Source organism: Oncorhynchus tshawytscha, linkage group LG06 (assembly GCF_018296145.1).
Source record: "Oncorhynchus tshawytscha isolate Ot180627B linkage group LG06, Otsh_v2.0, whole genome shotgun sequence".
Lineage (NCBI taxonomy): Eukaryota > Metazoa > Chordata > Actinopteri > Salmoniformes > Salmonidae > Oncorhynchus > Oncorhynchus tshawytscha.
Genome location: NC_056434.1, coordinates 73,319,490 through 73,346,398, shown reverse-complemented (window position 1 = coordinate 73,346,398; position 26,909 = coordinate 73,319,490). Strand labels below are relative to the sequence as shown.

Genomic DNA, 26,909 nt, shown 5'->3' with positions numbered 1-26,909 from the left:
ATCCTGTTTCTAAAAGACAACGCAGTCTAGGATCTCAGATACCTCAATCATTCTTAACATACTCCTGAAGTGTGTGTCTGTGTGCAGACAGAGAGAGAGACAGAGAGAGAGAGAGAGAGAGAGAGAGAGAATGAGGGAGAGAGAGATGGAAGAGAGAGAGAGAGAGAGAGATGGGAGAGAGAGACAGAGCGAGCGAGAGAGAGAGATGGAAGAGAAGGAGAGAGGGGGGAGAGAGCGAGAGGGGGGAAAGAGAGACAGACAGAGAGGGGAGAGAGTGAGAGGGGATAGAGAGAGACAGAGAGAGAGAGACTGGGAGACAGAGATTGGGTTCTCTCAAGACTGGAGAGAAGGGGCAAGAAGGGTTCATGTAGAGTTGGTTCACTAATATACTGTAATGTACTGTATATAACTTCTTCTTCCATCTCAGTCTCCAAATGTTTGTGCTTTGCCGACAGGCTGATGTACGGTTAAAGTAGCTTTGTAGAGAAACAGGCCTTCCACATGGTGACTCCTCTTCTACTCAAGCAGAGGTCTCTGGGGAAAGAGACCAAAAAGGTGTGCCATTGGAATTCATAAATAAAAAAGTGAGAGAAGCATTTGCCCAGTAAATAAATAACATCCGTCTTCATATTGTAGGCTACATCTCAAGACGACCTAAATATATCCAGTCTCACCTTGTTGTTTTGCTAACCTCTAGCCAGAGTATAAGTTGATCTTCTCTGGTGTTTGAGCCAGAAACTGAAGTCTTGGCAGACTCTAAACCTCCATGAGAAAATATATATATATTTTTTTTACCCCCCCCATTGATTTCTAGTGCAGTTCCAACTCAGAATCCTGATATACTGTAGATGGTTTACTGGTATCTGGTTATCTGTCCTCTGGAGCAAAACATCTGTTCTGATAAATCCCTTTGAGAGAAGATAGTAAATGGGTAAAAACTGATCCAAAAGGCCATTCCAAAATCCAAAGTGTTCCCTAAATTATAGGAACCAGAGTTTCCAGCGACCATGCTTTTTGGACTCTGTCTTGGACTTGCGTTTGGGGGTTGAGGTGAACACCTCGTGGGGGTAAGGCAGAGCAGGGTATTGAGGGTCGTCCAAGGGGCACAGTCTCTTAATCAGGGGCTGTAATTTGTCCTCCTGCTGCTTGAAGTCCAGCTCCACACTGCAACACACACACAAAAATCTATCGCATTGGGTTACAGTAACACATACAAACATACAATAAAACACAATATTCATTTATTCTTGTGGGGGATAAACCGGATGTAAATGTATGAATTCTACTGGTAATTCTACTAAATACTTAGAGAAGGAAAATACTACAATTTGAAACTGTGGAAGGGCGGTTCAATCCTATTTAAGTTTTAGTTTTTAGACTACCAGGATTTAAGAGATTAAATTACATTCAAACCAATCTTAATTGTGGGTATCACAAGTTTAACATGAATGACGCAGCTCAAGTATGAACCATGACTCTGCACAATCTGGTACATTGAATTTTGATCCCATAAAAGTTATGTTAAGTTAATAATAGGATGCAAGAGTACTGCCAAAACGCCGGCATTCAATTTGTCTGTTGATAATCCAGGGCAGTTGCTAGCCATAGGCTCCAGATGGATTGTCGGGGGAGGGCACAGTACAGTCTGATAATTCTAGCAACACAAATAAATTCCTTTGATGCTGAAATGTACTGAGTGTGAAATCAGACAAATGTAAACAGTCTGCACATCTGTATGTTTTAGTGCATAGTCATGATACAATATGTCCGTTGGGATATGGGTCATTTCTGGAGTCTGATTTCCTCATCCGTTCCTGTAATCCCTGGCTGGCCATCATCTGATTCCATTCGGGCACCGAGGTTGAACTCACAGATTAAATCTCTGACTGTTGGGAGAAGCAGCTTAATCCCAACCAAATGAAATCATTCGGAACCCAAGCAGACCCAGACGTACTACAGCATAAGCGAAGGACATATTATGCATTAGTACACATTGCGTATTCCCCATCTATACAGCTATTGATTAAGTTCATCTACATGTATGTACAGCATTTATGTATCATCTTTGGCAGAATACTAGCTTGGAATGAGTCAAGTATGAATCATACTGTCATACTTGCCAGCCCATTTAATACACGTTGACAAAAAAGATTGGCACAAAGTCATTATATTACCAATCCTCTGCCAACTTAATAAAAAACACAATTTCTCTGAAGATTACAATGTATGGTTGTACAGCAGTAGAAGTAACAATAGCAATAGTAGCAGAAAGTTTCATTTTTATAGCATGAACCTTATCACACAATTTTGTTGATCATTGATACGTTGTTTTATTGAAAGCATAGAATGATTTGAAGTGGCATATTTCTGCCAGCCAAACACATGGAAGGATAGAGGAAGAGCCAAACTTGCTTAAAGGACATTAAACCCTCCAAGGTCAAACATAAGTCTAGACAGCTTAGGCAGCCAGATGAATGTACAAAGCCCTGTTCAGCTCTGTTCAGATTCACCGGCCTGACAGGCAGTCCAATTCGTTTTCTGAAGGCGATGCTCTGCTTAAAGTGACAGAATGAATCTTAGTAACTATCCTTACCCTTACGATAAGTGTCAGTTATTCAACTCTATTACAACCTTCAGAGAAAACGGTACAGGGTGCCAGAGAGGAATTTGGCAGTGCAGAAGATTGAATCAATCAATAAAGGTCTGATTATATGAATATGAACTTGACTATGAATACTATCTTCAGTGTATTCAGTTAATTAACCCCTGAGAGTCGATTGACGCACCAGTGCGTGAGTCTAAATTACATAACAAAAAATCCCCATCAAAATCTGTCAATTTAAGCTAGAGATATCTGATTTTTTGCATTGGATGTGTCTCAATCCACCGCACTACCGCATCTGTGGTGACAGGCAGAGCCAGACTGGTGTTTGTCAGACCACGAGACATCTGTGGTGACAGGCAGAGCCAGACCGGTGTTTGTCAGACCACGAGACATCTGCGGTGACAGGCAGAGCCAGAGAGGTGTTTGTCAGACCACGAGACATCTGCGGTGACAGGCAGAGCCAGAGCGGTGTTTGTCAGACCACGAGACATCTGCGGTGACAGGCAGAGCCAGAGCGGTGTTTGTCCGACCATTAGACATCTGTGGTGACAGGCAGAGCCAGAGCGGTGTTTGTCCGACCATGAGACATTCCGAAAACTGGTCTTCTCACGAAAACATCTGTAGCGTGCGTCCAAACGGTTTCGACCTACAAACTATGGAAAGGGGAGACTCTCACGAACACTATGGTATTCTCCGCTTTGCTCTACAGCCCCCACATGTGTCACACGACTTGCCTGAAGGTAACCGGCACCGGTTTGATAAAACAAATGGAAGTTTGAAGGTAGCTTAGTGCCTACCCCCTTTATTTATTTCTGTGTAAAAAATACACATTGTATATATGTATTTCCAGATTTATTTTTATATCTCCTAGATTTATGACAAACACTTCAAAACCTTGTTTCTTATGATTATTTTTTTATGAATGTGTTATTCAGTTTCTATGGGTTTTTATCAAATACTATTTTTCTTGTGACACCTACATTTCCAATCAAATATCGAAATAATACATAGTATGACCATCTTAAAACAATACCATATAACCCCTCCCCCCCCAACATCTTAGACTATAAGGAATTAATAGCTGACCTTTAACCCCAAAACTTAATTGTGAAAGGATGAGACCACTTCAATGACACAGTATGTGCCAGCACACACCTCTGTTAAGTGTTGTTGAGATTTGGAATGGGCCTTTATATCCTCAAAAGGTTCTACAGCTGCACCAATAAGAGCATCTTGACTGGCTACATTACTGCTTGGTATGGCAAATGCACCGCCCTCGACCGCAAAGTGCTACAGAGGGTGGTGTGGACAGCCCAGTACATCACTGGGGCTGAACTCCATGCCATCCAGGACCTCTATCATTGCCAAAGACTCCAGCCACCAAACCCCATAGACTGTTCACTCTGCTATTGTCTGGCAAATGGTACCGGAGCGGCTCTCTTACCAAGAGGCTCAGAGACAGCTTCTACCCCCAATCCATAAGACTACTATATAGTTAATAAAATGTTTACCCAGACTATCTGTACTGGTCCTATCTTGTGCTGACTCTTTGCACACTCACAAGACTATATATACACACTATACACACAACTCTCACACAATACCCACACACATTCACATACGCACATACGCACACACATAACATACACATGCATAACACAAACACACATACACACACTCATACATACACACACACTTTTTCACTCATCATTTGCTGCTGTTACTCTGTTCTCTATTTTACTCTTATTATTATCTATCCTGATGCCTAGTCACTTTACCCTGCCTTTATGTACATATCTACCCCAAGTACCTTATTATTATCTATCCTGATGCCTAGTCACTTTACCCTGCCTTTATGTACATATCTACCCCAAGTACCTTATTATTATCTATCCAGATGCCTAGTCACTTTACCCTGCCTTTATGTACATATCTACCTCAAGTACCTTATTATTATCTATCCTGATGCCTAGTCACTTTACCCTGCCTTTATGTACATATCTACCTCAAGTACCTTATTATTATCTATCCAGATGCCTAGTCACTTTACCCTGCCTTTATGTACATATCTACCTCAAGTACCTTGTATCTCTGCACATTGATCTGGTACTGGTACTCCTTCTATATAGCTCCACATTGATCTGGTACTGGTACTCCCTCTATATAGCTCCATTATTGTGCATTTTATTCCTCTTGTGTTACTATTCATGTAATTTATTAACTGCATCATTGGGAATGGCTCGTAAACAAGCATTTCACTGTAAAGTCTAAACCCGTCGTCCTTGGCGCATGTGACAATTTTATTTTATTTCACATTGCTCAGTAGCAACACACAAAGACCAGAGACCAGCTTCTTACTTCCATCAAGACTGAATTGCCACAACATTTGAAACGAGTTGCACGCTTTGTATATTTACAGAAGACGTGCCCTTGTTTCACAGTATTTTTTAGAGCCATTCTAAAAGTTCACCATCTCTGGGCTCTTGTTGATGCCAAGCTTTCGCTAGAGAACAGCAGAAAAGACAACAGCGCAGCACACTATGGAATGGTCTTGGCACTTATTAAGCAATTAATCACTTGGCAGAGAGCTGCAATTACTGTATGCTGTGGACAATTGGCTCTGCAGGGAGCCTGAGGCATGCTGTACTGTGCGGGTGGTCCTGGAGAGCAGGTGACTGAGTAAACAAAGACCACAGACCTCAAATCATCTCATCGGCCAAAAGATCGGGACGGCTAAAGACAGGGAGTATCATTTTCAACCATTCACAAGCAGATGAATCATCTGTTTAGCTACGGTCTGGGAATAGCTCTGTCTGTGATCACAGGTGCCTGATTGTTTAGCTGGAGTGAACCCTGTTTAATGATTGTTCTGTATGGGAGGGAGGTGTTGTCTTCTATACCCTCTCACTGTCTCCCTTCACTGGTTGGTTAGTTGGTCTACTTCAAACCACATTACTTTACCATTACTGTACGTTTGATTTTTTATTCACGATTGAGCTTCTGTTAAATGAAGATGCAAATGCTTTTGATATTTTCTCCCCTTCCAATAGCACTTTCAAGATATTATTGAACACGGCTCCCTATTTGTCTCTCCTTCTGGGCTACCTACATGTATTGTATAGGCCTAATGTTTCCCCCAAACAAATCCAACAAATTGTACTTCAATTGGTTTATTGATTTAATTCACCAGAGTACAAATTACTTGAAACCACTGAGCATATTTCTCTTTGACTGACGAGGGGCCATTTTGATAGTGCCTTTATTGTTAAAAAGCCAACTAAGGTCCAGCTCTATTTAATGGTTGACTGGCTTACAATAGCATAGTCATGTCCACACACAGACTGAGAGACATGTATTTCAATGAACACATCGATTCTCCAAGTTCTCTCAACACCAATGAAACACCTGCATCTTCCTTAACAGCATGGGGCATAAGAGCTAACCTAATTAGCTACTTGCTCTTATGAGTAATTGAATGACATCTTCATTAAACCCAATTTACACAACCAGGAACTGTATTAGTACTGATTTGTTAAGCCATTATTAGCCTCAAATGTAATAAAACATCTGTGCAAACAAGATTAAACCCTCCCCTTTTTCTAATCTTATTATTGTACCTATTAGGCATTATGAACACTGAATGATCACCCATTCAGTGTGGGTGTGCATTAGAAAGCAGGCGACTCCTTTGTGTTCCCTTGGTATGGGATACGGGCAAAGACCCCACATTGTTTACTGTTGATGTTACTGCAGAGCCAGACTAAGTGGTCTAAGCTCCAGAAGGACATTAGCATGGGAACTGTAAGGAGCAGAGGCTAGAAACATGGGGCCATAATCTATCTCTTCGTCCACTGTTTTCTCAGGGGCCCGCTTAGACTACTTTTCTGCGGTCAAATGTATTTTTTTGCATTTGTTTCCCCAGCCTGCTTTTCAATGGGATGTGATGTGACTGCAGTAGTGGGGCATTTATGCCCTCTCTCTCATCTCCATCCCTCCTCCTTCTCTCTCTCCAATCTCCCTCTCTTTCTTTCTCATCTCCTCCTCTCTCTCTCTCTCTCTCTATGCTTTGTTTGTGTCCTATTTGTATCAGTAGCAGTGATGCATGGGATGCTGCAGTATACAAGGGGGAGGGGGCTGGGAGTGTCGGTCGGGTGTTGAATTCTGGGTAGGGCTTGTAGATTGACTATCTCAGCTCAACTGAGCACCAGCAGGAGCCCAAGCCCTGGATTTATTAACCATATTGGTACTGACTTGCTGTTCGGAATTAGAGGCCACATCGCCGCGGCTGCTGATCTTGGCAATGAGCAGTTACTGTCCAAGTCTGAGGAATAATTGGCCTTTTGGTTCAGATTTTGTTTCTTCTTGGCTCTTTTAAATTCTTCTCACTGTAGCCAGGCCAGCTCATTAAGTGAAAGGGCTGAGTGGCGTGCCCGGCAAGGGGATTACTGGTGCCCTATGAGCACTTTGAGTCACCAGCACAGGCCCTGGCAGAAATAACAAACCTGTAGAATATACTTTACCGTATGTTCAAGTCCAAGTTTATGTCGGATACCTAGTTTTATCCACATAGCTAGCACTGAAAGCCACGGTCATAACTTAACAGTTCAAGATATCAACAAAAATCTCTGAAAAGAAAGAATTGCAAAAAAGGAATGGTTAAACACATACACTGTAAAACATGATATAAGAAAAAGGGTAAACACCCGAATCATCGTTCAACCGCCTGACTTTGATAAATACCTTCGGTGTGACACAACACTCAATTCAGTCTGTAAATAAACAAGATCGAGGAAGGAGTATCGTAGAGAAAAAAAACGAACTATATCTATTTGCAAAGTTTTGGGATATATTTACTGCTATTTGCTTTGGCAGAGACAGATAGTGCTTGATAGATAGTAGTCTTGCTCACAAATGGCTGTTATGTCCTACTCAAGGAAAGTAAAAAATATATATAATAATAATAATGAGGAGATGCACAATTTAGGAACGATGAGCTGAAAAACCTGTTGACCACAGATGGAATTATAGTAATTTATTTTGTACACGTTCCACAAGCCTTCTTCTAATAACACAATGGATCATTTGTATTGACTTGTCATAGAACGGCTTTGTTTAGAAAAGTTACATTCCGCCACTTTCAGTGAAAAACATATTTCCCTTGTTAAGGATGGTTGAGAACCTTCTATTGATTATCTCAAGTTTTGAACAGAATTATAATGCATTCCTGACCTGGGTCTTTGTGAAGCTGTTGTCTCTCTGTGATCAGTGCATTGATAAAGAGCTTTATAATTGTCCCTCATTGTCACACCCTGACCATAGTTTGCTTTGTATGTTTCTATGTTTTGGTTGGTCAGGGTGTGATCTGAGTGGGCATTCTATGTTTGTGTGTCTGTTTGTGTGTCTAGTTTGTCTGTTTCTGTGTTTGGCCTGATATGGTTCTCAATCAGAGGCCGGTGTTAGTCATTGTCTCTGATTGGGAACCATATTTAGGTAGCCTGTTTGGTGTTGGGGTTTGTGGGTGATGGTTTCCTGTCGTTGTGTTTGTTGCACCAGATAGGGCTGTTTCGGTTTTTCCACGTTTGTTGTTTTGTATTATGTTCATGTTTAGTTTTCTTATTAAAAAACATGAACTTCAACCACGTTGCATTTTGGTCCTCCTCTCCTTCCCAGGAAGAATCCTGTTACACTCATGATGAAATTGGGTAGTGGACTGTGGATCTATCTCCATCCGTATGTCCGTTCGTCCATACGTTCGTACTGTAGTCACATGTTATATCTCACAATTTGGACGAAACTTGGTGAATGATGCGTCTTGCCATAGAGAACCGGCAAACACAAAATTGCACTGATTGGTCCAAGGCGGGAGCTATAGTAATTAACTGAAATTTGTTAGTCACACGCAATATCTCAATTGGCTCTATTTAATCTTTCCATCTCTATCAGAACAGTTCTCATTCTGTGCCTATTATGCCTCCTGGCTGTATACTTTGTAGTTTAGTGTTTGTTTGCCTCTATACAGGGTGCTGAATCTCTGACCCTATTGTGATTATGATGTAATGTACTGTAATGCATCTGCAGTTAGTAAACAGTAAATGATCCGCTTTCTTCCACGTGACCCTGTGACTTAAATAGATATCAAGCACCACCTCAGGATCTCGATTACAATCAACCTCTACTGAAACAAAGCCATTCAGAATTCATGTAACATCTTTACATTTCGCCAACCAAGGTTCATGAATAAAGCAGCACATGTGTACATATTTAGGCCCTCTTGGATGATGATGAGAATGGACATGAAAAAGGAACATGTCGCAGCTTATTCAGTAATAATCTGGGAATTACAAGTGTTTCAAGACATCTTTTTTTTAGTACATACATTCCACATCCCCAAAGGACATTAGGCTATCCACACCCGTTTTACCCATGTAAATACTTCTATTTCAGTCCGGCTCTCAGATCTATGCTTTATGATTCATCTGTTTCGTTGTTGCACGTTATGACATGCGTTCCCATATTAGTATGGGAACTGTATGTATTTCATGTAATCCTATAATAATATCAGACCTAATGCATATAGCATCACAAACGAGAAGGAGCATTCTAGTTAAATCATTCCAACACATCAACTACTGTAATCACTTTGTTAGCACACAACAGCTCATACATACACTAATTACATTACATGGGTTGTAAATCCGGAAGGCAACAATAATAAGCAATGTGACTCATAGCAGAATTCGGGGTATGAATTGAATCATTTGAAGTCCTCTTGCATGCCATACTGGTCCTCAATTAGATACTGTACTAGCAAATGTGCGTTGTCACAGGAGTTATCTCAGATCATAGATCATTGCTTGAGAAAATGTAACACATTTCTCATGAGACTATGTTGCAGGAAATTACACATAATTACATGAATGATTCTTGCATGTCAGTTCCTTCAATCTGACACCATGGCTGTTAAATTAGGCATTCTTTATGCAATGATGATGCATTCTTTATTCTTTATTAAATAAAGGTTCAATAAAAACAGGGGTGTATGTATTACTACTGTTGCAAAACATTTCTTAAACAGAAGCAAATGGAACGAAACAGGGAGTGACCTTCCTGAATTTGCCCAATAAAAACTCCTGTATTCGTTGCAAAACCCAACTGGTTGCAACTGTTTGGACTAATGATTAACACCCCAGGGATGAACAAAAAAGTAGGCTTTGATTGGATGAGAACGTTGATTGACACGGAATTGATTAGGTTAAGATGGAGATGAACATCTACTCATTGGAGACAAGAGTGAGGTTGTTGGTCAAAGTTAGATGTCCCCTCAGCCAAAGTAAACAAACGTATGCTGTTTTGTCATTGAGTAAAGCGGATGTACTTATGCATGAGTTGTTTACGAAGACGACAATAATGAGTGCAAAAAATGAACATGAAAAGACTTGTATTTTTAGAAATTGGTTCACTTTTTAAATTTAGAACTCTGCTGCAGCAGTGCTTGTTGTGGTGTTTATTTGCGACTCCATGACCTCACAAACCCTGCTATCTGATGTTTTCCCCTGTGAGTCTTTCTCTGGCTGCAAGGCTAGAACAGGCCGTACAGCTGAAGAAGCAGTTTGCTGGCACACTAGGGTACAACAATGACTCAAATATTGATCGTGCCAGACTTTGGAGGCTCAGTACTCATGTTTTTACCAGTCATTCAGATGGTTTGCTATAGTATGTTCTGCATTACTGTATATTGTTTAAATTGGCGTTGATCTCTAAGATGGATGTTTTTATTCTTGTCTCTGAACGGAGTCACAGTGTGAGTGGATTTTGCAACTTGCCTGAGGCTCTCTCAGACGAGTGGAAAAGTCGGATCATCTGCGAGTGTTTACCCAAGTGAGACGGTTGGTTGGTGGAATCGTTCGTCAACTACTTCTGGACCAGTTGAAGTGATGTGGACACAGAAGTAGAGTCAAGTTTCCTTGGCTTTTAGCGTCCATCACTGCAGCCGTTATTCATAAGGCACTTTGAAAGGGGACTCTGTCAGGATATCATGTCCAGTTCCCAGCTGATCTCATACTGTACAAGCCCCAATTGCATTTCCTCTCTGGGCTAATTCATTTCCCCCTGTTGTGTATGATTATTTATTCCCTCATGAGGTGTGCTTCACCCACAGTGCTTTGCAATTGTGCTGGAGAGATTTGTCATTATTTATTTCATTACCTTCTACAATAACAACGTTATAGTTGCACCACCTGTGTCTAGAAATTCAACTCAATTTACTGCTTCCAATTCGGCTGATGTGTTAATTCCTTTCTACAGTGAGTATATTCTGTATTTATTACCGGAGTCTGAAATCAGAGTTGAGGACATCTATGCATCATTGTAATAGGATATCAAACGTTTATTTTCATCATTGATCTGACCCATATAGGAGTGTTCTATTCTCCTTCAGTGAACCTGTCATTGATCTCAGTCACACTATTTCCAAGTATCTAATGGTGCTCAATTCATTTCTCTCACTCTGACAGAAGTATTCTATCAATTGTCATTATTGTATCACATCCGAGCTAAGCCCTTAATACTTCATTAAAATCTTGCAGTGAGACAAATAATATCCTCTGAGTTCAGTAAAGTATTCCATTCTACTCATTACCGGCAAGGCAATTATTGCTGTGGAGAAACATTTCAAGGCCTACTGTAACGGCATTCCTCCTCCTCTTCTGAGGAGGAGAAGCAAGAAGGATCGGAGGACCAATGCGCAGTGTGGTAAGTGTCCATAACGTTTATTTTAAGACATAAACTGAACACTATGAAATACAAAACAATAAACGTGAACATGAACGAAAACCGAAACAGTACCGTGTGGCAACAAACACTCACACGGAAACAAACACCCACAACTCAAAAGTGAAACCCAGGCTAACTAAGTATGATTCTCAATCAGAGACAACTAACGACACCTGCCTCTGATTGAGAACCATACTAGGCTGAACTCAAAACGCCAACATGGAAAAACACACATAGACTGCCCACCCCAACTCTCGCCCTGACCATACTAAATAAAGACAAAACAAAGGAAATAAAGGTCAGAACGTGACACCTACAGTAAAATACATTATATTCAATTGACTCCTAGCACTTGGTTTGTCATATTACAGTATATCACCTCACACATAAATCCCCTTTACAGAAAACCTGTGAGAAAAAAACGTGTGAATTCACATGTGAATTATTGTTATCACATGTTGCTTTACATGTTGTCACATTAACTTCACATAAGAGCACGTGATCACACAACACTTATTTTTGGAACACTTCATGTGTACACATATACAATTCATGTTGTTTTCCCGTAAGGTATCTCTCGCCTCACGCCATCAATATGTTGTGCCATAGCAGGCGGAAGCGACCTTTCAAGCTGCTAACAAGATAGTAGATGTTAAGGTACTCACCTATAAATGATGCAGGCACTGTTTCGACACGTGTCGCAGTTGGCTGTGTCCTGTCCTGTTCGGTAGGAAAGCCTGGGGAGTGTTGAGAGAATGGATGATTTTCATGGCTCGTTTGACTTGGATTATTTTAATTTACATGATCTATTTTTCAAACTGATATGGATTTGCGTTCTGAATGGTACAGTCTTCTGTGAGATTAGGTTGGTCAGGTAATAGACATGCTCACTTGATATAATATGCTGATCTCTTTCCTATTGACACGGTATTCACATGGTTTTCGTCATCTTTCTGACCAAAAAAAATGCATGTTTATGAATACTATAGAAAAGTCAATATACTCGATCTCCCTGTGCTCCACCCAACTCAACATTCTCAGAAAATAATGAGAATTAGGGAGGCAAAAGACAATCAACATGACAAATTATGTCTGTGTCCTGTATGGCATTTCAAAGTGCCCTAAAGCCCAGTGTCCGCCCTGTATTGTCCTGTCATTACTTAGATTGCAATGCCTCCTCCATCTTCGGCACAACTCTATGTACATTCTGCTCCTGAGGCATCTTGGAGGCAAACTTGAGCAGACTGCACTGAACATGCATGGAGATTTGATGGCATCTGTATCAATCTCTTCAGGTCTCTCCCAGAAGTAACAGTCACCATCCATCATGTCGCGTACGTTGGTGGCAGCGATGGGATTTCTCATTCATTTTGATCAGAGGGTGTGTAGAGAGTGGTCAACTGGAAAGCGGATGGGGCAAGCGGGTCCCCTAGGACATGTAATTGCCTATTGTCACTGGGAGCTGATGAATGGTAACTAGAGAGGTTGAACCCTGCTGCTCACCATGTCATAAAGGTGACCTTATCTGCCTTGGATAGATCGAAAGTGCTGATGGGAATGGAAGGTCACCAAGTTCATCTGTCCATGTCACCTTAGAGGTGGTTGCTCTTGACTGTGGAGTTGAGGGCCTGAATTCACAATAACTCCTTTGATATATCAAATCACTGGGAGAAAAAAAAAGGTCAATTCGAGTCACCAAACAGAAGGGAGTTTTTGTTGAGATATTGAGTGGTACAGTCATAATCAAGGTCATCACATTTTTTTTTGCACAACCTCCATGTACTGTAATACACCATCTAAACGACAATTGTATTTACTGAACTGTATTTTCAGTTAATCTAGCAATGTACCAATGTTCTATTCTGCTAGGCCAGATTAATTTATGTACGGACGCTGTGTCAGAAAATCATTCTCTAAACTCTGACACTGTAAGTCAACTATAAGCTGTGCCACTGTTTGTTTGAACAGGCTCCCTCTGGTGTTACTTATTTGAACAGGCTCACTCTGGTGTTACTTATTTGAACAGGCTCACTCCGGTGTTACTTGTTTGAACAGGCTCACTCTGGTGTTATTTGTTTGAACAGGCTCACTCTGGTGTTACTTGTTTGAACAGGCTCACTCTGGTGTTACTTGTTTGAACAGGCTCACTCTTGCGTTACTTGTTTGAACAGGCTCACTCTGGTGTTACTTGTTTGAACAGGCTCACTCCAGTGTTACTTGTTTGAACAGGCTCACTCTGGTGTTACTTGTTTGAACAGGCTCATTCTGGTGTTACTTGTTTGAACAGGCTTACTCCGGTGTTATTTGTTTGCACAGACTTAGTCCGGTGTTATTTGTTTGCACAGACTCACTCCGGTGTTATTTGTTTGCACAGACTCACTCCGGTGTTATTTGTTTGAACAGGCTCACTCCGGTGTTATTTGTTTGCACAGACTCACTCCGGTGTTATTTGTTTGCACAGACTCACTCCGGTGTTATTTGTTTGCACAGACTCACTCCGGTGTTATTTGTTTGCACAGATTCACTCCGGTGTTATTTGTTTGCACAGACTCACTCCGGTGTTATTTGTTTGCACAGGCTCACTCCGGTGTTATTTGCACACGTCAGCTCTCCGGAGAGATGTTCTCACTGTCCCTATACCGCTGACTGCCTGGCTGAATGGATATCGCTCTCTGCTCTATTGATACCCTGTGAACAACAGATACAGGAGGGTCAGGTTGGATAATCCTGTATGTTAGCAGAATAGGATTCAGTCCCTAACCTGACTGGTAGGAACTGTAAGCAAATCACCTGAAACCTTGAAACCAGCAGGAGTGTTGGACCAGTGATGCCCCTCAGATTGTGATAGCAGTTTAGCACAGGGAGGAAAAAGAGGCTTGTGCAAAACTAATCATTCACCTCACATTGATTTATTGTGAGAGCATTAAGGCCAATAGAAATAGGAATGAGCATCATTGATAAGGTCCTGCAAAGATCTGCAAACCAAGTAACCACTGCTCAACACAGTATGTTATAAATGTCTCAGTCTTTGGTCGGCTGGGAACAGCACTGAAACCTCTCGTGGACACATCACCGTGTGCAGAGCTTTCTCCTGAAAATACCACCCACATGATGCCTTTATCCCGGCGAGAATAAGAGGGGCTTTCAGACACTATTCTGTTCCACCAGTAGTCTGGGACCATCACTTTGAAGACAGAAAGCTTTAGAGTGGCTTGGCAGGGAGAGAGAGAGAGAGAACGTGGTGAGGGAGTTAGAGTGCCTTGGCAGGGAGAGAGGGAGAAGGTGGGGAGGAGTTGAGATGCTGGGGCCTTATGGTGAGTAGCAGGCTCTAATAATAGTGATGAAACATATTGAAGGTGTCATATGAGCCACACACTTCAGAGGAGATGAAAGACAGTGCTTTATGAGGCGCTGCTAATTGGTCCTTTTAAACCAGGTTTCAGGGAGCAACATCAGGGGAGTCCGGTGGCTTTGGAGAAGGCTTAATACAATTAGCTTTGTGCCGCTCCAGGTTTTAGGAAGCAAAGCAGACAGCCTTGTACGTTCAGTCCAATGCTGTAGAGTTTTGGTGTATTGGACACGGCTCAGAAACGTTATGCACTTGTTAGTGCCTCTGTACCCCTGAGCAAATACATGGAACGATACAGTATCTACAGAACAATCAGAGACCACTCATTTCCTTGCTATTGGAATTAAATGACACAGGTAGCTGTGATGTTTGTATTCAGATGCTAAATGTAGCTTACACATGCTGTAGACCACAGCAGTTTCAAGGGCTGCAGGACCAGCAGGAACATCAAACCTCAGTGAAGATTGAACCACACACAGAAAATGTCTGTTTTACTTGAATAGGTTAGTTATGTGGGGCGGCAGGTAGCCTAGCGGTTAAGAACGTTTTGCCAGCAACCGAAAGATCGCTGAAATGTCGCTGGTTTGAATATCTGAGGCAACTAGGTGAAAAATCTGTTGATGTCACCTTGAGCAAAGCAATTAACCCTAATTGCTCCTGTAAGTTTGTCTGGATAAGAGCATCTGCTAATGATGTAAATGTAATGCCAATTCTATACGATGCCTGGTGAACATAAATTATTTCCACTCACCCTTCTCTCTGCGCCTCGCCCTTCTCCAGCTCTTGGATGACCCCCAGTAAGACTTTGATGGTCTCCTGACTGGAGCTGATGAGGTTTTCCATGGCCTGGAGCTTTTCTTTAATATCCCCGTTCCCAGCTAAGGGCACTATCTCCTTGCAGGCACCCTGCCGTCCTGGGGGGCAAGCCTGGCTGTCCAGGCCCGGTTGGGGTTTCATTGGGGTTGGTAAAGTCCCTGATCGGCACTGATGTGCCTTTACCCTAGCTACAGAGCAGCCAGCGCTGTGGGGGTGGGGCAGAGTCTGGGACTGTTGTCCATTGGGCTGCATAGCCTTTTTGCGTTTGCAGCGCACCGACGGACTCCCTAGGCCTAGACCTTCCACTTGCGTCAGGGAGTTCCAGGCAACTGGACTTGTGACCTTTGACCTTGAGTCCTGTAAGGGTTCCTCACAGTTGGCCAGCTGGCGCTTGGCAGAAGGGTTGGCACCCGTTGTGTCCGCTTTGGATAATCCTTTGTGTTTGGTCCTCGCGCCATAGGCAGGGTTCTCTGGCTCTCCCCTGGGAGTTGGGTCGTTTGCAAAGCATTCTGTGTCCTTTGTGATGCGAGAGGAGTCCGGGCACGCACGCCCATCTACACAGTTGGCAATGGATAACAGATCCTCTGTGCCACTGCTGTCGTCCGTGTGGTGCAGCAGTGCTTGCGTCTGCCGCACATGTTTCCCTGCACCCTGAGAAGACGAGCACTCCTCCAAACCCAGCGCCTCCTCCTGCCCTTTCAAGTCACTCAAAAACCCGTTGTTCTGGCCCTTGTAGTCCTCCACCAAGGCCGTGTGTTTGATGGTGTGTCCTTTCTTTCGCTCGAAGGGGAAAGTCTGGTAGTGTTTCGTAAGGTCCGGTGACGTCTGGACACCTGTGCTCTTAGTCACATTGGGGATGGAGCGCCGCGCAGGCATCGTCATGTACTTCCTGTAAGCCACTTTACAGGAAATGGACCGGGCTCCTCGCCCCCCAGCCCGCTGCTCCTTCTGGGCGTCACATATGTCCTTGAAGCGGACTTGTAAGGCTTTGTTCCTCTTCTTCACCTGCTGTTTTCCATCAGGACCGTACTGCACCTCCAGGCTTTGTGACGGGCCTGCCTCTGAATCGGACTCTGAGTTGGATAGCACGACCTTGCTGTTTTCCTTGCTCACCATGGTTTCTGGGAGAAGGGAGAGAAATATAGAGTGTATGTATTATTACTCTGGGGTGGAATCACAGTAGATATACTGTAGGAAGGTAGCAGATTATTTTCTGACACTGAGCAACTAACATCTAAACTGTCAGAGCTTTATTTATAACAGATCTTGATTGATATCATAGATGACACACGGACAGACACACCATCTTATTCATGTGCCCCGCCCAAAGAATTCTATAGGTATTCCACATGCAGAGCTGTCATATTAAGGGGCTGCATTGCATTGAACAATGTCTGACAAGATTAATAAGATATTTGATTACCAATGGTTAAACATGGAAAGCAGTGTAAGGGAATGAAAGGGGATAAAGAACACATCACTGCTGTGGCAGTTCATCATCTTTATACGACGAGACACCATGTGATGAATAAACCTAAATGGATTGTTTGTTATTACACAAAGGCAGGCCCTTCATGACATCGTCGCTTCTCTGAGAGCAATCACGTTTAATCATTTTGAGACATAGTAATTCCATCAATATGCTTGTTGGGGTGATATATTTTTTTGCCATTGATAAAATTCTGATTAGTCACTTTCACATCAAAACCCAAAGCACTGCCTCACACAATTTGCTTATAATGAAACAGATTGTAATGAGGTTATGAAGCTATCATAGGTATGGCATTAATATTTCAGAGTCGTCCAGGAGCCTGTATTGTCCTTAGTATTGCCCTCTGTCCATGTGGTTGATTTGTCAGCACTGATTCTACCACAGTTTCCCACAATGTCACCTGCATGGAAGAAGGAAGAAAGAAACAAGCCCCATTACCTTTTAAAGAGAGTCTGTCAGTATTTTAGTCGGAGAGGTCTTCTCACTCACACAATACTCTGATAGCAGTGGACTAGGCTTGAAGAAAGGGCCAGCTGAATGCACTGGGAATCCTGCCTGGTGGATCACCATGTGAACAGAACATTATGACATTTCTGTATCTCAGTCTACCGGATGTTTTTTCAGACATATTTTTCTCTTCATGTCTATATCGGAAGTAGAATCTTAACCCACTTCAGATACCTTAAACGACTACTTCATGCCAAACAATGCTGAAATTATAAGTTATGAGAGGTTGATTGACAAAACAAGTATATTATTACACTTCCATTGCTTCAAGGCTGATTCACATGGGATCCTAATATTTCACACCAGGAAATAGCAATAGCACACTGAAACCATATCTACGTTCATACAATGTCCACTCAAGTCCTCCTCGCTTTATATTCAGACACAAACCAAAGCATGTAAATAAGCTAAATGGTAATTTAACCTTGGAGAATATAAAAGAAAAAATCCCTCATTCCCTTAAGGTTCTTGAGCCAACCTGGAGTGGCATATATTTAAAGACAACTAAGTCTGTCACCAACACAATCCCTCTGAATCCCCAGTTCCTTTTCCTTTTTCTTCCTCACAACCCCACTTCCCAGGGCTAGCTATCGCTGCTAATGACCAGAGGTCCTTCCCTGGTTTGGCCCCAGCCATCCAGGGGATTATAAATAATGCATTGACTCTAAAATTGCAAAAGTAATCCTCTTAAATCTACTTATGTACTCTGGCAGACCATGTTGTCTGTTCCAATTTCCCTTCAGTTCTTCATACAAAAATGTTAGATATAAAACTCCACTTCAGATGCTATGATTGAGTGGTCATCTCCATAATTATCTTGAGTTTCCTGTCAGTTCTTTGGACATAGGGATGAGCTGGCTGGTTATAGATATGAATGTATCACTATCCCTGCTAGCAAGTCTATAACATTTCTGACTTGCGATATTTAGCTCTGCCTCCAGCTCCAACACCAGCTTCTTAAAGGAGAGGGTCTCTTGAGGTGTTGTGTCACGGACCCACACATGACCTGATAAATGATTGACATGCTCCCCTATGGCGTGTTTATAGGATGAAAATGCAGCCTATCCACTCTCATTAATTGTGTAGTAATGCTATTAGAGTGGCCCTTGACTTTGACTGTTCTAACACGGCACCCATTTAGAAAACAGTGCTATCAATAGCATTGACCTTGACACAGCACACATGATACGTATCATCAGTGTGTGGAAGGCCATATCTCACTTGCTGTTTGCTGTCTATCTGCTGCAAAGGCATGTTCTTTCAGTGCATCAAATCATAACAATTCTGAATATTTCTGTTATGACACCATATAGCGTTAGTGCTTCTGATAATCACCAGGCTACACTCAGTGTTGTTTATTATATGTACTGTACATTATCCATGTATGAATGCATTTCACTCCGTATCTGCACCGTATGCATAGTCAATAATGAATATAAATTGGCTGCTGTACATACAATGCCAAGTGAAAGTCTACACACCACTTGCAAATTTTGCTGCCTTAAAATTCAATTTAAAAAATGGATTTAATTAGATTTACCCTCCACAGATCTGAACAACCTACTCCCCAATATCAAAGTGAAAGTTTTTCAAGTGTATGTACATATAAAAAGAAGATGTCTTGATTGCGTATGTCTTCACACCCCAGAGTTAATACTTTGTGGAGGCAAAAAATTGAATTAAATCCCTTTTTTAGATTTAATTGAAGGCAGAAAGGGGTGTGTAGACTTTCACTAGGTGCTGTACATGAAGCAATAAGAAGGCACATACCAATTCCCCAACGCACCAATCCCCCCATGCCATCAGCTTGGGAAAACCCAAGAATACAGAAGATAATAGGGTATATATGAGGACATGCCAGATGTTGCATAGCATGCTGTCAGCATTTTTAAAGCCCATTTAGGATGCCCAAAGAGGAGGGGTCATAACTCTTGGTTGGGTACTTTGTGTCTACGGTTTAACCATGCAAGGTTTCTTACAGTGCCTTCAGAAAGTATTCACACCCCTGGATTGTTATCACATTTTGTTGTGTTACAGCCTGAAATTATAATGGATTAAATTTAGATTTTGTGTCACTGGCCTACACACAATACCCAATAATGTCAAAATGGAATTAGGTTTTTAGAATTTTTTACAAATTTATAAGAAAGGAAAAGCTGTCTTCAGTCAATAAGTATTCAACCCCTTTGTCATGGCAAGCCTAAATTAAGTTCAGGAGTACAAATGTGTCACATAATAAGTTACATGGACTCTCTCTGTGTGCAATAATCATGTTTAACATGATTTTAGTATAACTACTTCATCTCTGTACCCCACACATACAATTAAATATCTGTAAGTTTCCTCAGTCAAGCAGTGAATTTCAAACACAGATTCAAAATAATCCGTCTGGCCCCGCGACCTTGTGAATATTGACCTGTTTAAAGGTCTTGCTCACATCGGCTATGGAAAGAGCATGATCACACAGTCGTCCCGAAAAGCTGGTGATCTCCTGCATGCTCCAGTGTTACTTGCCTCGAAGCGAGTATTAAAGGCATTTAGCCCATCTGGTAGGCTCACAAAGCAGCTCGCGGCTGGGTTTCCTTTTGTAGTCTGTAATAGTTTGCAAGCCCTGCCACATCCAACGAGCGTCAGAGCTGAGATGATAGTTCTAGATCCCAAGAAACAAAGAGATCTGCTTTAGGATATGATAATTAATCTTGATGGCTGTACGGTGGTCTCAAATTAAACTGTGAAGGACCTCGGCATTACTCTAGACCCTGATCTCTCTTTTCACGAACATATCAACAATATTTCAAGGACAGCTTTTTTGCCATCTTCATAACATTACATAAATCTGAACCTTTTTGTCCAAAAAGTATCCAGAAAAGTTAATCCATTCTTTTGTCAGTTCTAGATTAGACTACTGCAATGCTCTTCTCTCCAACTTCCTGGATAAAGGACAAAATAAACTTCAGTTAGTGCTAAACACGGCTGCTAAAATCTTGACAAGAACCCAAAAATGTGATAATATTAATCCAGTGCTAGCCTCTCTACTCTGGTTTCCTGTTAAGGTTAGGGCTAATTTCAAGGTTTTACTGCTAACATAAAAATCATCACATGTGCTTGCTCCTACCTACTGTATCTCTCCGATTTGGCCCTACCGTACATACAGTTGAAGTCAGAAGTTTAAATACACTTAGGTTGGAGTCATTAAAACTCGTTTTTCAACCACTCCACAAATGTCTTGTTAAAAAACTATAGTTTTGGCAAGTCGGTTAGGACATCTACTTTGTGCATGACACAAGTAATTTTTCCAAAAATTGTTTACAGACAGATTATTTCACTTATAATTCACTGCATCACAATTCCAGTGGGTCAGAAGTTTACATACACTAAGTTGACTGTGCCTTTAAACAACTTGGAAAATTCCAGAAAATGATGCATGATGCTTTAGAAGCTTCTGTTAGGCTAATTGACATCATTTGAGTCAATTGGAGGTGTACCTGTGGTTGCATTGAAAGGTCTACCTTCAAACCCAGTTCCTCTTTGCTTGACATCACGGGGAAAACATAATAAATCAGCCAAAACCTCAGAAAAAAAATTGGAGACCTCCACAAGTCTGGTTCATCCTTGGGAGCAATTTCCAAACGCCTGAAGGTACCACTGTCACGTTCTGACCTTAGTTCCTTTATTATGTCTTTATGTTAGTTTGGTCAGGGTGTGAGTTGGGGTGAGTAGTCTATGTACTTTTTTCTATGTAGTATTTATGTGTTTGGCCTGGTATGGTTCTCAATCAGACGCAGGTGTCGATCGTTCTCTGATTGAGAATCATACTTAGGTAGCCTGTTTTCCCCATTTTAATTGTGGGTGATTGTTTTCTGTCTCTGTGTCTTCACCACACAGAACTGTTTCGTTTTCGTTCGTTCTCCTTGTTATTTTGTTTTTGGTGTTCAATGTTAATAAATATCAACATGAACACGTACCACGCTGCATATTGGTCCGATCCTTCATACTCCTTGTCAGAGGAAGACAAATCACGTTACAACCACGTTCAGCTGTACAAACAATAGTACCCAAGTATAAACACCATTGGACTTCGCAGCCGTCATACTGCTCTGGAGGAGATGCGTTCTGTCTCCTAGAGATGAACGTGCTTTCGTGCGAAAAGTGCAAAGGTGCAAAGGACCTTGTGAAGATGCTGGAGGAAACCGGTACAAATGTGTCTACATCCACAGTAAAATGAGTCCTATATCGACATAACCTGAAAGGCTGCTCAGCAAGGAAGAAGCCACAGCTCCAGAATCGGCATAAAAAAGCCAGACTACGGTTTGCAACTGCACATGAGGTCAAAGATCATACTTTTTGGAGAAATGTCCTCTGTTCTGATGAAACAAAAATAGAACTGTTTGGCCATAATGACCATCATTATGTTTGGAGGAAAAAGGCGGAGGCTTGCAAGTCGAAGAACACCATACCAACCGTGAAGCACGGGGGTGGCAGCATCATTTTGTGGGGGTGCTTTGCCGCAGGAGGGACTGGTGCACTTCACAAAATAGATGGCATAATGAGGAGGGAAAAATGGCTTAAGGACAACAAGGTCAAGGTATTGGAGTGGCCATCACAAAGCCCTGACCTCAACCCAATAGAAAATGTGTTGGCAGAACTGAAAAAGCGTGTGCAAGCAATGAGGTCTACAAACCTGACTCAGGTACACCAGCTCTGTCAGGAGGAATGGACCCATATTCACCCAACTTATTGTGGGAAGCCTCTGGAAGGCTACCTGAAACATTTGACCCAAGATAAACAATTTAAAGGCAATGCTACCAAATACTAATTGAGTGTATGTAAACGTCTGACCCACTGGGAATGTGATGAAAGAAAAAAAATCTGAAATAAATCATTCTCTACTATTATTCTGACATTTCACATTCTTAAAATAAAGTGGTGAGCCTAACTGACCTAAGACAGGGAATTTTTACTTGGATTAAATGTCATGAATTGTGAAAAACTGAGTTTAAATATTTTTGGCTAAGGTGTATGTAAACTTCCGACTTCAACTCTACCTACACCTATGCTACGCTACGGTCACAAGACAAAGGCCTCCTTATTGTCCCTAGAATTTCCAAGCAAACAGCTGGAGGCAGGGCTTTCTCCTATAGAGCTCCAGCCAACTGACATTTTCTTATGAGTTACTGACCTGTTGCACTCTCTGCAATCCTGCTGGTCATCTACAAACGTTTGAACATCTTGAAGAACAATCTGACCTTGATGGCCACGTACTCTTATAATCTCCACCCGGCACAGCCACAAGAGGACTGGCCACCCCTCAGAGCCTGGTTCCTCTCTAGGTTTATTCCTAGGTTCCTGCATTTCTAGGGAGTTTTTTCTAGCCACATGCTTCTACATCTGCATTGGTTGCTGTTTGGCATTTTAAGTTGGGTTTCTGTACAGCACTTTGTGACATCTGCTGATGTAATGAAGGCTTTATAAATACATTTGATTGATTCAATCTTAGTCCTGTATTGACACTTTGCCTGTTTGATGGTTTGTTTGAGGGCATAGAAGGATTTCTTATAAGTGTCTGGATTAGTGTCCCGCTCCTTGAAAGCGGCAGCTCTAGCCTTTAGCTTGGTGCGGATGTTGCCTGTAATCCATGGCTTCTGGTTGGGATATGTATGTAAGATCAAAGTGGGGAAGACGTCGTCAATTCACTTATTGATGAAGCTGGTGACTGAGGTGGTATACTCCTCAATGCCATTGGATGAATCCCGGAAATATTCCAGTCTGTACTAGCAAAACAGTCCTGTAGCTCAGCATCCATGTCATCTGACCACTTCCGCATTGAGTGAGTCACTGGTACTTCCTGCTTTAGTTTTTTCTTGTTAGCACAAAGACCAAGGAGGTTTTCCAATGCACCACAAAGAAGGGCACCTATTTTAAGATGGGTAAAAAAATAAGCAGACATTGAATATCTCTTTGAGCGAAGTTATTAATTACAGGCGTCCTTCATAATTCAGTTGCTGGACAGGAAGGAAACCGCTCAAGTATTTCACCATAAGGTCGATGGTGTCTTTTAAACAGTTGAAGAGTTTAATGTGGGATAGCAGAAAACTGAAAATGTGGCAAAGAAATGACCATCATGTCGTAAATGCATAGCGTTATATTTGGGGCAAGTCCAACACAACACATCACTAAGTACCATTCTTCATATTTTCAAGCATGGTGGTGGCTGCATCATATTATGGGTATGAACTAGGGAGTTTTTTGGGATAAAAATAAACAGAATAAAGATGAGCACAGGCAAAATCCTAGAGTAAATTCTGGTTCAGTCTGTTTTCCTACAGACACTGGGAGACACATTCACCTTTCAGCAGGACAAGGCCAAATATACACTGGAGTTGCATACCAAGACGACATGAAATGTTCCTGAGCGGCATAGTTAAAGTTTTGACTTAAATCGGCTTGAAAATCTATGGCAAAACTTGAAAATGGCTGTCTAACAATGATCAACAACCAACTTAACCGAGCTTGAAGAATTAATAAAATAATAATGTGCAAATTTTGTACAATCCAGGTTTGCAAAGCTCGTAGAGACTTACCCAGAAAGACTCACATCTGTAATCACTGCTAAAGGTGATTCTAACATGTATACTTAAGTCAATTAAATATTTGTGTTTTTCATTTTCAATACATTTGTAAAAATGTCTAAAAAGATGTTTTCACTTTGACATTATGGGGTATTGCGCATATACATTTTGAATTGAGTCTGTAATACAACAAAATGTGGATTTAAGTCAAGGGGTATGAATACTTTCTAAGGTACTGTAATGCTTTGAATCAGAAGCACTTCGCCATCCATTGCACAACATGTGATTTGAGAGTAATGTGAGTGATGTCAGGACAACTGCAAGGTTTTTTTTGTTTTTGTTTTGTATTTCTACTTGATTGTATCACTTTGCCCTTCAGTAGACACTCACACCAAGTTATAGGATAGGTATCCCCCAGGTGCGTGTGAATTCGTAGTACCTTGCTGGGCTACAGGCTTCACCTGTGAAAGTGTGCTTTATGACATTGACTTAAAAGATTCATCACTGCACAGCACCTTCTGTTACAGAGGAGTAGGTGAGCTTTTTAAAAAGCCTACATTTCCCCATCTGCAAACTGAAAGCTATAGATTATGAAATGGATCCTCCGAAAAGTAGGTTTAGCATTGCCATAACAGACAGAAGTGCATTACACCTGACGCATTGACATTGTTAAAAGTGGGAAGGAAGAGAATACTGTGGGGAACTGAGGGCTGTTTCCCTGATGCAGGAGAGCATGAGAGGCAGATTGGTTTATGTTCCCTTGCCTTACAGTAATTGTTCCTTTCCCAATTGTGCCATAGATACTGTATCACAACTGACTGTGATAGGGAGTCCCATAGGGCGGTGCACAATTGGCCCAGTGTCGTCTGAGCTAGGGGAGGATTTGGCAGGGGTAGGCCGTCATTGTAAAATAAGAATTTGTTCTTAAATAAAAAATAAAAGATGTGGAGGGCCTAGGATAGAAGATGGCTAGGGCGCATACCATGATCTGGTTTCTAAGACTGAGGTTTCGGTAGAGACAGAGATGAGTAGAAAGAGATGATCATAAACAAAAACAAAATAATTAATTAGAAGGGCACAGGAACACGTCTCAATTTAGAATGAGGCAGGGGGAGAACAAACCTTCTGAACTGGTTTTAGAAGCCTTGTTTACACTTTGCACTGACGTGTGTTTCGTGATCTGATCCACACATGGCATTAAAACGTGTCCACTGTGTCTGCATTGCGACCAGATTTCTTGCTTCCTCCCTGTATTTAAATTATTTGACCAATATGAATTTAAAAAATTGACAATTATTAATGTCATAAGTCAGTGGTGCTACCTGACAATGATTTAGAGGCCTGTATAATGAGGATTTAAATGGTTTGACCCTCCAGATCTGTTTACACTTGATTGATATCCAGATGCAATGGGTTCCTGACTACATAAGGAGGTGGTCAGAGAGACAATGCATCTCTTAATCGGTGGAATGACAATGGAGGGGTGGGGTGGAATGAATATGAAACAGTATCTAATAGAGAGAAAGAGAGAGAGAGAGAGAGAGAGAGAGAGAGAGAGAGAGAGAGAGAGAGAATCTGATCGGCCCTGAATGTGATGCAGTGCCCTGCCTGTGGCGTCAAGATCACACATGTCATTACTCATGATAAGTCTCCAGTCCCAGGCAAGATCCTCATCTCCTCGTCACATGAAGTCTTGAAGAACACGTCCATCGCCCATGATACTCACTGTGCTTTCAGAAGCACTACTGTAGTTCTGGATTTTAACACTGAACACCTATTACACTGTCATGAGCACTTGCTCACTTTCATTGATATCCCTAAAAATCAAGCCATAGTAAATTATGGTAAATTATACCATGTCAATTCTGATTGAATATTAATCTGAACATTTTCTTGTTCAGTAAGCTGTTCATTACACTTTCGAAACAGGGAATCAGATAGTATCAGCCAAAAGTGAAACAGCTAACATAAAGACAATATCATTGCTTTCTCCAGATAAATCGTGAGCCCTTTACTGCTTGGCTGGAATGCAGATATGCACCCCCCCTGCCATCGCAGCTAGACATACAACACTACAGTATATTACAGCGCATACAGTACAGACATTCAAACCACTCAGGCGCCTACTTTATTGACAAATCATAGCCGATTAACTGACATTAAGTGCAGGTTCTCCTATGTTTGTACATTCACTTCCTATCAGTATTTCTTTACAGACTTAAAACACTTACCGTGAGAAACAAATCAGTGATTCAAAGGACAACAAAGCAGAGATCTCCCACTGAGCCGGTGCATATCCATTCATTGAGTGGCATAGAGAGCTCTGTCCAGAGAAAGGAGAGGGGACCGCTGCAGTGACGGCTGCAATAGTTGTGGCACATCAGCCAAGGTTCAGGATAGCAGTGAGAAAGAAAGAAAAAAGCCTCTAAACCCGTAAGATCCACAATGATATCCCCCACTTCTCTCCTTCTCTCTGCCTCTCTCTCTCTCTTTCCCCTCACTCAAGCACCACTGACACTGCTGCCGTTCCTGCACTCACCGGCAATAGGCACTCACACACGCAGTGGAGATCTCCATCTCGCGCTGCTGCAATCCCTGTGCATTTGGGAGTGTGAGTGAGTGAGAGAAAGAGAGAGAGAGAGAGAGAGGGGAAGAGTGAGGGTGAGAGAAAGTGAGGGTGAGAGAGAGTGAGGGTGAGTGACAGGGAGGGTGAGAGAGGGGGATAGTGCAAGCTGTTGGGGAAAGTCCAGAGTCGCCACAGCTGGTGAGCTCATGCAGCAACAGTAAAGAGCTCCTTAT

General features: G+C 41.9%; 1 protein-coding gene across 2 annotated transcripts; it reads right to left on the bottom strand.

Moving 5' to 3' along the window:
* Window positions 1-249: 249 nt before the first annotated feature.
* On the bottom strand, window positions 250-26,909 carry insyn2a (inhibitory synaptic factor 2A). 2 transcript variants are annotated; one of them, XR_002953929.2, is made up of 5 exons: window positions 26,342-26,909; window positions 15,478-16,663; window positions 12,043-12,114; window positions 675-1,164; window positions 250-534 (listed from the first exon to the last, which is right to left on the bottom strand). XR_002953929.2 is itself a non-coding variant. In XM_024424937.2 (4 exons), the coding sequence occupies exons 2-4, from the start codon at window positions 16,656-16,658 to the stop codon at window positions 981-983; spliced, it is 1,437 nt and encodes a 478-aa protein (XP_024280705.1). In that variant the 5' UTR covers window positions 16,659-16,663; window positions 26,342-26,909; the 3' UTR covers window positions 250-980. The 2 variants fall into 2 exon arrangements, 1 of the variants encoding a protein (XP_024280705.1); XM_024424937.2 differs by having other exon boundaries at window positions 250-1,164.